The following is a 13,039-nucleotide window of genomic DNA, read 5'->3' as shown; positions in this document are numbered from 1 at the left end:
TTGTTCTGAGAGGAGAAATATCTTTACCCCTATTCAAACATTTATTGAAGGCATGTTTCTTTGCTCTGGCTTTCCCTGGGGTTAATGTGAGGTTACCTGACTAATTGATAACATAGGCAGCCGAGACACCTCGGTTTCAAAATTCACAACAGCACACGAAAACAATAAGGACACGACACATGGTATTTAATATGGCATAACACGGCCGCAGCTTTATTTATATACAACACATTTTAACCATGGGCATACCCAAGCTGATCCAGCCTCTGGCTCATTGTCCAACCCAGTCCGCCGTCATAGCAAGACTGACACTCGTAACTGAGCTCTCCGCCGCCCAGCAAGGGAGCTCAACCGTAAGCGCAGCTGCACCAGCTGCCTAGCTTACACCATCAGGCTTGGTACCCCGCCACCAGGCCGGGGTACACAGCTTGCCCCGGGCCTCCCACTCTAATAGCTGCGGCCTGTTTAGCCAAAATTACCTCCTCTATCACATTCTGTAGATCGTTGTTAAATAGGTCATTTCCAATGTCGGATAGGTGTGAACCATCTTTCAAGAATAGACCTTCACACATTTCATCCGCCCAAGAGTGTGTGATTTGCCATCCGCCCCTCACCATCACCCCAGCTGCGATTGCCTGTTCACTTTCTTTCTGGGCCTGCCCCATATCTTCCGGTGTCTGTGTCGCCATCTCGGGAGTATGTCGGACCAGACTATGTGGGTATTGGGGAAAAGTTGTGAAATTAGTGACAGTTTTCGCTCGGCAGCACGGACTTTGTCAATGCAGGGGAGTGTTCCGATGTCGTTTCCTCCCAGGTGAATTATAATGGCTACGGGGGTGGCTAAGATGTCTGCCTGGCGGCGGAGTAATGGGACCAGCTGGGGCCATTTCATGCCTGCCACACCTGTCCAATGTATCCTCACTCCTCTTTTAGCCATGCCTAAATGTGCGCCACCTGGTCTTGTCTCAGCTCTGCGTGCCGCCCACTTAACGAACGAGTGGCCGACGATCCACACAGATGGAGACCCTGCAATAATGAGCACATTACATAGTAAGCTGAGGGCCCTGCTTGCCTAGTGACTTATCCCTGATGTATCCCCTGTACGCATCAGACCTCCATCTACCTAATTTTTTAATGGATGGTGGTGGGAAGCCTAAAGCTGCCGCGCATGTGGCGGCTCCTATCCTTAAATGAATGTGTTCCAAAGCTCTTTGGGTTGCGTCCTACCTTCAACAATCATTTACGCAATATCGCGGAGAATTGGAATAGGGTTAGGGGGGATCTATCCAGGTGTACTAGAAGGGCTTCGCAACCTGAGGGTCTCAGCGATATGTACTTTCTGACATTTTCTACGGGACACGTCTGCAAAGAACCTACCTGAGTTAAGGTGACTGACTGCCCCTTGCCAAGTTGGTCAGTCTTAGATCTGTGGATTACAATCCGTAGTGTATTATCTGACAACTTGACCCCATTTAGCTGAAGGCCCACTCTTGCAGAGTTTTTCTTGGATGGAGCTACCAATTCGCATACCCTAAACGCCCCAAAGAAGGCCAATGTGAATGCTGCTCGGAAAAGCCGAGTCTCGAATTCTGATGCACACACGGACTCCAGTGCATGCCAGATTTCCAGCAATACGTCATGCGTGATAGGTAGTCTCCAATCCGCGTTCGCGCCGCCAACCTTCTAACAATTTTCTGACAAGAAACCTGTTTCTGGGATCCCCCATCCCGCAATCTTTGTGAAAAATGAGAATGCGGTCAGATGCCTGGATACAGAGCTGTGAGACCCTCCCTCCTGTTTTGCATGTATGATGTAGTCTGCAATCGCGTTGTCTGATACTGGGCCTTCCTGCCTTCCCTGCATATACAGGAAGGAACTGACTCTCCGGTAGCCCGCTGTGTAAGTTGCCCATGTTCGCGGCGCCAGCGATTGTTTCAGCAATTTACAGGCCTCGGGGATCCGAACCTCCATAGGTAGCTGGGCACCGTCTCTCCTTCCTCCGCGGCTTGCGGTGCCAATTTCCGGAACTCTTCCCACTTTGAACGAGAAAGAGCGTCAGCAGTTGGGTTGCTTGCGCCGGGAACATGCTTTGCGGCCAACAGAATATTGTTAAATATGCACAGCAAGACTAGCTCGTGCGCCAAATCAACTACCCGTGGACATCGCGCATTTTGCCTATTTATAATGTCTACCACTGCCCTGTTGTCCGACCAAAAAACTACCCTCTTGTTGCTTAGTCTCACTCTCCAAATAGCAACTGCTACTACTATCGGGAATAATTCCAGGAATGTGATATTTCTAGTGATGGGCTGTTCTTTCCAACACGGCGGCCATACGTCCGGGCACCATTCCCCTTGAAAGTAGATCCCAAAGCCGATGCTGCCGGCTGCGTCTGTATACAGCTGCAAGTTGGTATTGAATATTGGGGCGTCTAGCCATACTACTCTGCAGTTGAAATCGCTCAGTAACATGTCCCACACTCTGAGATCATCTTTCATGGCCTTTTTCATCCTGATATAGTGGGAAGGCTTACGCACTCTTGACATTGAGCTGGATAGCCTGCGCAGGAACGTCCGACCCATGTTGATAACTCTGCACGCAAAGTTGAGGCAGCCAACCAATGACTGCATTTCACGCAGCGTGATCTTTTCTGACGTCAAGGCACCTGCTATTAGTGTCTTCAGCTTTTCAATCTTATCCCTGGGGAGTCGAGACACCATGTCGCAGGAATCCAGCTCAATGCCTAAGAACTGTAAACGTGTAGTTGGATCGCATGTTTTCTCTTTTACTAAAGGAATACCGAAGGACTGTGCTATCGCACGAAATTGGGTAAGTGTGGACTGGCAAGCTGTACTGGCCGCTGGTCCGACAAAAAGGAAGTTGTCTAAGTAATGTATGATATTCTTCCTCCCCGAAGCTCTTTCTACTACCCAGTGCAAGAATGTGCTGAAACATTTGAATATAGAGCAGGACACCGAACAACCCATGGGCATGCAATTATCATAATAATATTGACCCTCAAACTTAAAACCTAGTATGAGGAAATTGTCTGGGTGTACCGGTAAGAGTCAGAATGCCGACTCGATGTCCGCTTTGGCCATGAGTGCTCAATGTCCTGCTCGCCTCAGTAACTGTACTGCCATGTCGAATGTAGCATATTGCACTGAGCTAGCCTCAGGAGGAAGGAAATCATTCACTGATCCGCCTGCCGGGTAGGATAGATTGTGTATAAGCCTGTATTTCCCGGGTTCTTACTTGGGAATGATTGCTAATGGGGAGACGATAAACCTTTCGAACGGCTGGTAGCGGAAAGGGCCCGCCACTCTCCCTAAGCTTAATTCCTTAGTGATGCACTTCTTAGCTTCCAGCCTCAAGCGCGTCACTGAGGGGGAGTTTCTAGCTATTCTCCCACGTTGTGTGCCGTAGTATGGGATTCTGAAACCGTGTGCAAAACCATCTTCAATTGAAACTGCATCCTTCCTGCGTGGGTAATTTGCTAACCAAGGCAGCATAGCCGCTAGGTTGACGGGGAAGGAGCTTTCGCCCTGTGATGGGTATCATAGTTGGGCGGCGGTTCTGTCAGGGGCTTTCTTAGTGCATTTGCTGGCCGGGTGTGGGGCTCCACACATGGAACAAGCATGCTTGAACTTACAGCTCGGTAAAGTACATGTGGCTCTGTTGAATCGCCAATAAATTCCCTCTTGTGGCCCAAATGCCTTCCCAGCACCGTGTAACCCCCCGGGCCGAAAGGACCTACCCTGGTTGCCTGCTGTTGCCCCTCTGTTTGTCATAGTGTACAGCCAAAGGTCCACATCTTTCCATCCCCATCCCAATGCGGGGTCCTCGTCCATCCTGTCCCTATATTCCTCATCGTATTTCAACCATCTGTATCCCTCATAATCCCTGTATGCTTGCATTATGCTGTGGGCATAAGCCAGCATCGGGCTATATTGAGTGGGGTCAGCATGGCCAGCGGCATCTATCACCCTTAGGAAGGCCCATAACCAGTTAAATAACGATCTAGGTATGCTTTTGGCCCGTGTAATTGTATTTTCTTTTGCGTCTTTACTCCTTTTTTTTTTTTTACTCTTCTTCCTCCTCTCTAACACCTGAAACATGTCAAAGTATTTTTTGTTCTTTATCTTTTTTCGGGTGGATTTGGGAACTAGCCTCCAGATGCGCGGCAAGGCTGCCAGAGGCGGGGGACGTTTGTCCCTGGTGCCCGCTGCCTCTACTTCCGCATTCCGTGTTTCGTCATCCTCATCCGATGAAGAGGAAGATGAGGACGACGAATCTGTACTGCGCTCTGTGTCGGAGTCTCTACGCCTACTCTTTCTCTTTCCTTTCCCTTTCTTTTTCCCCTTCTTGTCTTTTGTGGGCTTAGCCTCACTGGCTGGCGTGCTTTGACACGCGTTGGTGCCCTCTCTCTATGTGTGGGCCCTGCTCTTCACCAATCGCTGCATTGCTCCCTTCCGAAACGCCCGCTCTCTCCCCCACACTCGTATCAACATTTACATTCTCTTGTCTGTTTATGCCACTGGACGTACCTGCAGTGTTCGGCATCTGCGTAGTGTCTCTTTGAGCCGGTTTTTGTACCGGGGTAGCTGGTTTAGGGTTCCCGTAACTAGGGTCTGGGTTGCCTGAGGCCACTGTGTGTGCCGGGTGTTGGGCGGCACCTGTCGCTTGCCATGGCTGGTAAGGGGGGGGGGCAAATTCTGGCCACACCCCGTAGTGTGGAGGTTGTTGGGGGTAGCCCCATCCAATTCCATACGGCCACGGCGGCGCGAATGAGTGCTGCCCTTGCCCCGCCCCTGGCCCCTGACTGTCCGTCGCCTGAGTTACTGCACTCTGTGGCATTGTCCATCCGGAGAATGCCGGCGGGTTCTACCAACATCCTGATGTGCCCGGCCCCGTTTGTACGGGGAGGCTTTCTGATACGTCGGCTGCATCCTGACGTCCCGTGGCTTTCTTTTTAACTTTCTTGGCCGATATGGTGTCTGTGGGGACGGCTTTCTTGTTTGCTTGTTTTCTTTGTCCTTTCTTTTGTCTGCGGTGGTCGCGTCTCTTCAGCCTGCATGGGTGATGCGCTGCATCCGTCCTCCACTGTGATTTCTTGGGTGGGGCAGGTTTCGACCGCACCTGTATTTGCAGCTGCTTCCATTCTGGTGGGGGAGGGTATGGCAATGTTGTCGACAGACAAGGATCTAAATAGACTTAAAAGATAATAAGTTAATATCTGCCTTGCCGGCGGAGATGCACAAATGCAATGACCCCCCCCCCCCCCCCCCCCTTTTATATATATATATATATATATATATATACTTAATTAAACACAAACATACATACATACATATATATATATATATACATACATATATATATATATATATATATATATATATACACACACAATGATATGATATATTCTATATATATGAATATATCTTTTTTTTTTTTTTTAATGGCCGCCACTTTTCTTGGGCCTACTGCTAAATTCCTGCCATCTCCAATATGGCCGCCTCTTATCCCCCAACCTCTGCTCTATCTCTGTAATGCATCTGCCCTCACCGAAATGGCCGCCCTCTATAGCATGCTATGGGCTATCGGGTCAGCCAACTTCCTGCCCTCTCCAATATGGCCGCCTCCTTCCCCAATTCTCAGCTCTAGCTATGCAATTTGCTCTGCCCTCCCCAAGATGGCCGCCCTCTATTGAGCATGAAGTGGGCTCACCGATCGCCCTGCCAAACGTTTATTGAAGGCATGTTTCTTTGCTCTGGCTTTCCCTGGAGTTAATGTGAGGTTCCCTGACTAATTGATTTGCTATGCTGAGAGACTTTGTGTGTACTTTTCTTTTATCTCTCCTATTATTTTAGTGCTATTTTTTGTATTTATATTTTTAGATTGTAAACCGAGTTGATTTTTTATTATATGCTACGATATAATAAATTTTGTTTCATGATCTTTAAACTAAAAATTTATTCTAAGTCACGCTTTTAGAATGTGCACTTCTCTAGATGTGTCAGAGCATCTTTATCTGTGTTAACTGTTGCACTCTCTGTTGCAATAAAGTAACAGTTAAGAGGAGTTTCACTTAATAGTCCTTTTTGTGATTTATATTTCAGATGGGCCCATGTCTATGCCAAATGTGCCTAGTATAAACCGTATGCAGCTCTCTCCAGGTATGAAATGAGATGTCAGAATAATCACAGTATATATTTTTTTTATTCTTTCCCATTTGATGTTGTTATGTAGTGTGCTTACCATTTTAGTTAATTTATATAAGTAGAAATAAAGGTCTGCAGAGAATTTGTAGGCGACTTATATTTTGTGAGACTAATGTATTTTTTACCGACTTTCTAGGTTTATACTCTCCATCAGGCCAGTGCAAAATGATAGCTTAAATACAAAATAAACTGTAAGTTGGATCTGCTCAGAGGTGGCAAGTTGGGTCCTAAGAACAAGACAGGTCTCTTTTTCAGATAGCTATAATAATATGCATGAAGTATTTACAGACTTTAGCTCCAATGTAACACAAGAGAGGGCAAATGTCCAGCCAAGAATCAAGGAGCAGAAAGGCGACAGGCCAGGATGAACATTGATGAACCGCAGTAGTTTATAAAGATAGGACCTGACATGGCCTGTGTTTTCAGAATCGGTGCCTGTTTCTCAGAATCAGTGCCTGTGTCAGGGGTCTATGTCAAAAGTAAACAAGGCAACATATATATAAAAGATCAGCTTAATTTGCTTTAGAATAATTCAATTTTTAAAAACGTAAAACTGACATGATTCAAAATAAGACGTGCACAAATGAACCTTAAATACAGTGGTATGATAAATATGATTTCAAATTCAAAAGTGAAACCAGCACCTGTGTACTTCTATTACCAGTATTAGCCAGATCCACTATCCCTGGTTTTTCTACGTGACACTCAAAATTGTGTAGAAATTTGAGCATGTGCCCAGTTTCTCTGCACAATTTAATTGACTAACAAACTAATTGACGGCGATAATTGGGTCTAATAATTATCAATGCTAATTGACAATTTGAATTTATGTGCTGATCTTGCTAGGCATATTCTACAAAGAATAAATCCTAGTGCGTAGCTCTGAAAAAGGGGGAATGGCCATGGGACGGGCTTCAGCAGATCATGGGCGTTCTAAGAATTAGTGCGCACTGTTACAGAATACACCTGATCCACACCTAATTTAGGCATGAGGATTTACAACAGGTTTTCAGTTGGTGTAAATCCTTGCACCTAAAAGTTAGTCATGGATCCCGGCACTAGGTGCTATTCTGTAAATGGCGCCCAACTTGCTACTCCATTTATAGAATAGTGCTTACATTTTTCAGTGCCATATATAGAATTTTGACCTATATGCACAAAAGCAAAATACACATTTTACAAAGTGTTAATGCCAATAAATCACTTATAATTCAAAATGTTTTTTGACAGTATACACAGCAACTCTGATAAACAATATTGATCAATTGAAATAAACATTCTAAAGGACTGCTTATTTAGATTAACATTTTTAATAGATAAAATATGAAATAAAACTGTTGAAAATATTTACAATGGATTTTCAAGAAATATTTTGAGATTTTTTTTTTAACGTTCAAACTGGAAGTTGCTAAAGCAGCAAGGAATACATGATAGTTTTAAAGGAGGGATATGATGCAGATATTTAAATACTTAAAAGATATTAATATGCAAACTAATCTTTTTCAGAGATGGGGAAGCCATAGAACTAGAGGGTGGGAGAATTAGGCGTAATGTCAGGAAATATATTTTCACTGAAAGGGAGGTGGATGCCAAGAATGCCCTTCCATCGGAGGTTGTGAATGTTGGATTATTTGTAGTAAATAATCAGCAGATTTTAGTACACACAGCTTCAGCTTTAGAAATGTTAATTTCTTTCTTCATCTCTCTCTCATTCACCCCTGAATAATTCACTGCTGAGTCACTTTAAAGTTGAAGTAACAAAACATCTGTTTACTCACAGTTTGTAGTTAGATTATAATCAGACAGGCTTATATATACATATTGCTATACATTTGTATTATCAGCTCCTTCCATGTGCTTAGATGGTAATGGATGCTCACACCACCATAGATCCTCTCAGGTTAGGAGAGATCATAAGCTCCATGTGCTCCATGTGCTGCATGTGCTGTGTCTACTGTGTCTAACCCCCACAGGAAGTTGCATAGCTGTGTGACCTCTCTAAGTAATTCACATCAGAGGTCACAGAGTAATCACAGAGAAATAATAGGTGACAGGCAATGCATGTAAAAATACAATACATTCCAACAAACCCCTTCTCATGCATAACTGTCATGCAATTATTTATTCATACAAAGTCCAAGCTTTATACGAAGATTCACAAAATGTTCTCTGGGTAACGGTTTGGTCATGATGTCAGCTGTCATCTCACTGGTGTGACAATAGTGTAGACTGATGACCCCTTCTTTCGCCAACTCTCGCACGTTGTGGTATTTCGTTGCGATGTGCTTGGTGCGTGACTGAACCTTGTCATTCTGTGACAGTCGGATGCAGCTCTGATTATCTTCCATTATCTGGATTGGTCTCTTTTCAGCTATTCCAAAATCCAGCAAAAGTTTTTCAATCCACATCAGTTCTCTGCACGCTTCCGATACGGCCACATATTCAGCTTCTGTAGAAGACAAACTCACAATACTTTGTTTATGACTGGCCCATGAAATTTGTACATTTCCATACATAAACACATATCCACTTGTGGATTTATAATCAGAATGATCCCCTGCCCAATCTGAATCACAGTAACATATTAGTTTTGGATTACTATTGGCTGAAATCTTTAATTTACAATCAATGGTACCCTTTAAATACCTTACCATCCTTTTAACTGCAGTCCAATCTGATTTGGTAGGTGAGCTGACCCTTCTGCTCAAAATTCCTACTGCATTTGCTATATCAGCCCTGTATGTGGTAGCTAGATATAAAAGCTTACCTATGGCTGATCTATATTGGATGTTATCTGGTAAAGGTTCTCTTACTGTTTCATCCTTCAGAAAATCAGTGATCATGGGAGTGCTTACAACTTGGGCATCTTGCATACCTAAACTTTCAATAAGCTCATTTATTTTCTGCTTCTGGCTTAGAAGATAAGAACCATCATTTTGTTTCTCAATTTCTATCCCAAGATAGTATGACACATTACCAAGTTCTTTTATTTCAACATTGAGGTTTAAACACTTTACAATGTCCTTGTACTCTTGCTCACTTTTGCTTGCAATGAGCAGATCATCAACAAAAGCTAAAATGTATGCATATTGTCCATTTGTGCACCTAGTGTACAAGCATTTATCTGCTTCACCTTGCTTAAATCCTAAATTTGTCAATATTTCATGCAATTTATCATTCCAACATTTTGCACTTTGCTTTAATCCATAAAGACCTTTGTTTAATTTACACACTAGCTGTCTTTGTTTTGTATTTATGAAACCTGTTGGTTGTTCCATGTACAAGTCTTCAGTTATATCTCCATGAAGAAACGCTGTTTTCACATCAATGTGTTTGACTTGCATGCCTTTTGAGACTGCAATGCTCAGAAGTGTTCTGATTGTCGTGTGTTTCACTACAGGTGCAAACACTTCATCAAAATCTTCTCCATATTTTGAAGATATCCCTTTGCCACTAATCTGGCTTTATACCTTTCCACTTTTCCTTGTGCATTCCTTTTTAACTTGAATACCCATTTGCATCCTATAGCTTTCTTGCCAGGAGGTAATTTTGTAAGAATCCAAGTATTATTTTTATCCAATGCATCAATTTCTTCTTGTGCAGCTTTATGCCATTCAGCAGCTTCTTCTGCTGGCATTTCTCAATCTCATCCCATGTTAAGGGCTCTTGAGCTTCTGCTGACTTTGTTAGGTAAGACAGTCTTGGGGGTGGAACACCTTTGTTTTCCCTGGATGAGCGTCTGACAACAGGTTGGTCTGACCTTTCCGCATCCTCTAAATCTGAGAGTCCTTCTCCAATTGATTCCCCTTCTCCAACTGTACTGTCTTCTTCAATGATCCTTTCTGTGTCTGCTTCCTCTGCCTGTTCCTCGTTAGATACAGATGAGTTGCTTTCAGACATCTGCCTTGGTATGGCATTTATATACACTGGCATGTCTATTATGGTTCTAGTTTCATATTCTGGATGATAAGGCTCATCTGGGATAATCCAGCCTTTATCAACCCTTTTGTTTTCATCAAAATATGTAACATGTCTTATGCCAACAATGCCAGTTTTCAGATTCAAAATTCTATATCCTTTGTGTCCTGGAGTATAGCCAACTAAAATGCCCCTTTCTGTTGTGGAATCCAGCTTATGCCTTCTTTGCTTTGGTACATGAGCATATGCTGTACTCCCAAATGTTCTTATATGTGACAGGTTTGGCTTCCTACCATGCCATGTCTCATGTGGTGTGCGCTCAGCGCCTTTAGTTGGCATTCTGTTTTGTAGGTACACTGCTGTGAGAATGGCTTCCCCCCATAGTCTTTTAGGGAGATTGCTATCTGACAGCATACATCTGGTCATTTCCACAAGTGACCTAAATTTTCTCTCTGCAACAGAATTTTGCTCTGGTGTATAAGCTACTGTTGTGATATGTTGAATGCCTTCTTGTTCTAGAAATGTGCGCATGCTTTGTGAAATGAACTCACCACCATTGTCGGTCTGAAGAACCTTTGGTTTTCTTTCAAATTTATTGCTCACCATGGCTACGTATTTCTTCAGCATGTCTGTGACTTGACTTTTCTCTTTCAGCAAATAGGCCACACAATATCTAGAGAAATCATCCAAGAATATTAGCACAAATCTGTTATTTCCCAATGATGGGATATTAAACGGTCCACATAAGTCACTGTGTATTAAGTCCAGCACTTATTACTCCTATTTCCTGTGTATGCAGGAAATGAGGGTCTCACACCTTTTTGAGTAACACAGTCTATGCATTTCTCCATTTTACCAGCATCTGCACTTATCTGAATGCCGGTGGCTAGTTGCTTACTGTGAAGATCCTGGATCACCTTAGAATCACGATGTCCCAGGCGGCGGTGCCAGATTTCCAGACTACATTTACCATCATTCTTCCTTACTTGCGCCATATGTGAGGCTTCACCTGAAATGCTCAGTTTATAAACATCATTATGCATAAAAGCTTCAGCATACACTTCATCATTTTTAGAGATTGTGCACTTACTGTTTTCAAAATGAATCACAAATCCCTTCTTATCTAATGTAGATACACTAAGCATATTACAAACTGCTTGGGGAATATACAAGACATCACTTACAGGAATTTCTTTAACTTCATTAGACACTTTGCATTTTAAGAATCCAATACCTTTTGCTTGGATCTTAGCAGTCCCTGCGTTTGCAGTTTTAAGAATACCTTCCTCTGGACACATTTCCTGAAAGAAATTCTTACAATTGGTTAAATGGCATGTGCTCCCTGAATCCAAAATCCAAGTACTTTCATTTGAATTATTATTTACCATAGTCAAAGATTTTTCTGCCATTAGAAAGCCCTTGTGTTTATCTTTGTCCTTCATACATTTCCTGGTTTGAAAATTCTTTAGTTCCATTGGCTTAGGTGAGCTAGAGGGAGTGTTTTGTGTTTCCTTACACCATTTAGATACATGTCCCTCCTTTCCACATGAGTAGCAAATCAGCTTGCCCTTGGGTGGAGTTTTCCCATAGCTCCGCCTTCCTCTGTTCTTTGCCAAGAAATTTGTTTCATTTCTCTCTGACTTGCTTTGAGAACACATCTCCTCAGAATCATTTATTATGCATTCCTGCCTTAGTTTTGATGTTGTCTGTTCAAAAGATTGCCCTTCAATGGCCTCATTTACAGACCTAAAAACATCAAACTTCTTTGATAGTGAGGTAAAAAGAAATGCTCTTTTCAATGCATCACACATGGGAATTCCTGAAAGTTCTAACTTTTGAAATGAAGACATAAGATGCATAATGTGATCATTACATTTACTTTTATCCCTTAATTTGGTTTCATTCAACTCTGCCAGCCAAATTGGTTGCTGCTTTGCATATGTAGTTGCATACATAGTTCTCAGTTTATATAAAATGTCCTTTGGTGTATCTTTTCCCTCCACTAATATGGCTTGTTTCTCTGAGAGAGCTTCCAAAAGCATGCACTTCACATAATAGTTTGCATTGTCCCATTCAGCCATATTTTCAGCTGTTCTGTCTTGGTCTAAGCATATATCTAATCTTTTTGCTCGAAGGAAACATATGAATCTTAATTCCCACTGCCGATAATTAAACTCAGTTAATTTAGGCACCTTGAGAGAATAGAAAAATGGTGAATTTCTTCCCTCAGCCATTTTCTTAGCCTTCTGTCTGCTGTGTGGGGGGAGAGAGAGACAGACTGAATCTTTCCTTTAAAACTTAAGAGAAAAATGTGGCCTTTTTTTCTGCCTGGTAATATTTCTCTTCTTTTTCAATTCCTGGACCCTGGGCCCATAACCCTTTTGTTGGATTATTTGTAGTAAATAATCAGCAGATTTTAGTACACACAGCTTCAGCTTTAGAAATGTTAATTTCTTTCTTCATCTCTCTCTCATTCACCCCTGAATAATTCACTGCTGAGTCACTTTAAAGTTGAAGTAACAAAACATCTGTTTACTCACAGTTTGTAGTTAGATTATAATCAGACAGGCTTATATATACATATTGCTATACATTTGTATTATCAGCTCCTTCCATGTGCTTAGATGGTAATGGATGCTCACACCACCATAGATCCTCTCAGGTTAGGAGAGATCATAAGCTCCATGTGCTCCATGTGCTGCATGTGCTGTGTCTACTGTGTCTAACCCCCACAGGAAGTTGCATAGCTGTGTGACCTCTCTAAGTAATTCACATCAGAGGTCACAGAGTAATCACAGAGAAATAATAGGTGACAGGCAATGCATGTAAAAATACAATACATTCCAACAGTGAAGACAAAAATAGTGATGAAATTCAAGAATGGCTGACTATGAACA

At 42.8% G+C, this 13,039-nt stretch overlaps 1 protein-coding gene across 1 annotated transcript in view; it reads left to right on the top strand.

Annotated features, from left to right (window-relative positions):
- CREBBP (CREB binding protein) overlaps positions 1–13,039 on the top strand; it is an 846,007-nt gene that overhangs the window by 326,528 nt on the left and 506,440 nt on the right. Inside the window, exon 11 of the mRNA XM_030211575.1 lies at positions 6,123–6,179. Coding sequence (XP_030067435.1) covers positions 6,123–6,179 — 57 coding nt within the window. The remainder of the gene's footprint in view (positions 1–6,122; positions 6,180–13,039) is intronic.

The sequence above is a fragment of the Microcaecilia unicolor genome, chromosome 8 (assembly GCF_901765095.1).
Source record: "Microcaecilia unicolor chromosome 8, aMicUni1.1, whole genome shotgun sequence".
NCBI lineage: Eukaryota > Metazoa > Chordata > Amphibia > Gymnophiona > Siphonopidae > Microcaecilia > Microcaecilia unicolor.
The sequence above is the reverse complement of the archived record's forward strand: the minus strand, read 5'-3'. Positions and strand labels throughout refer to the sequence as shown.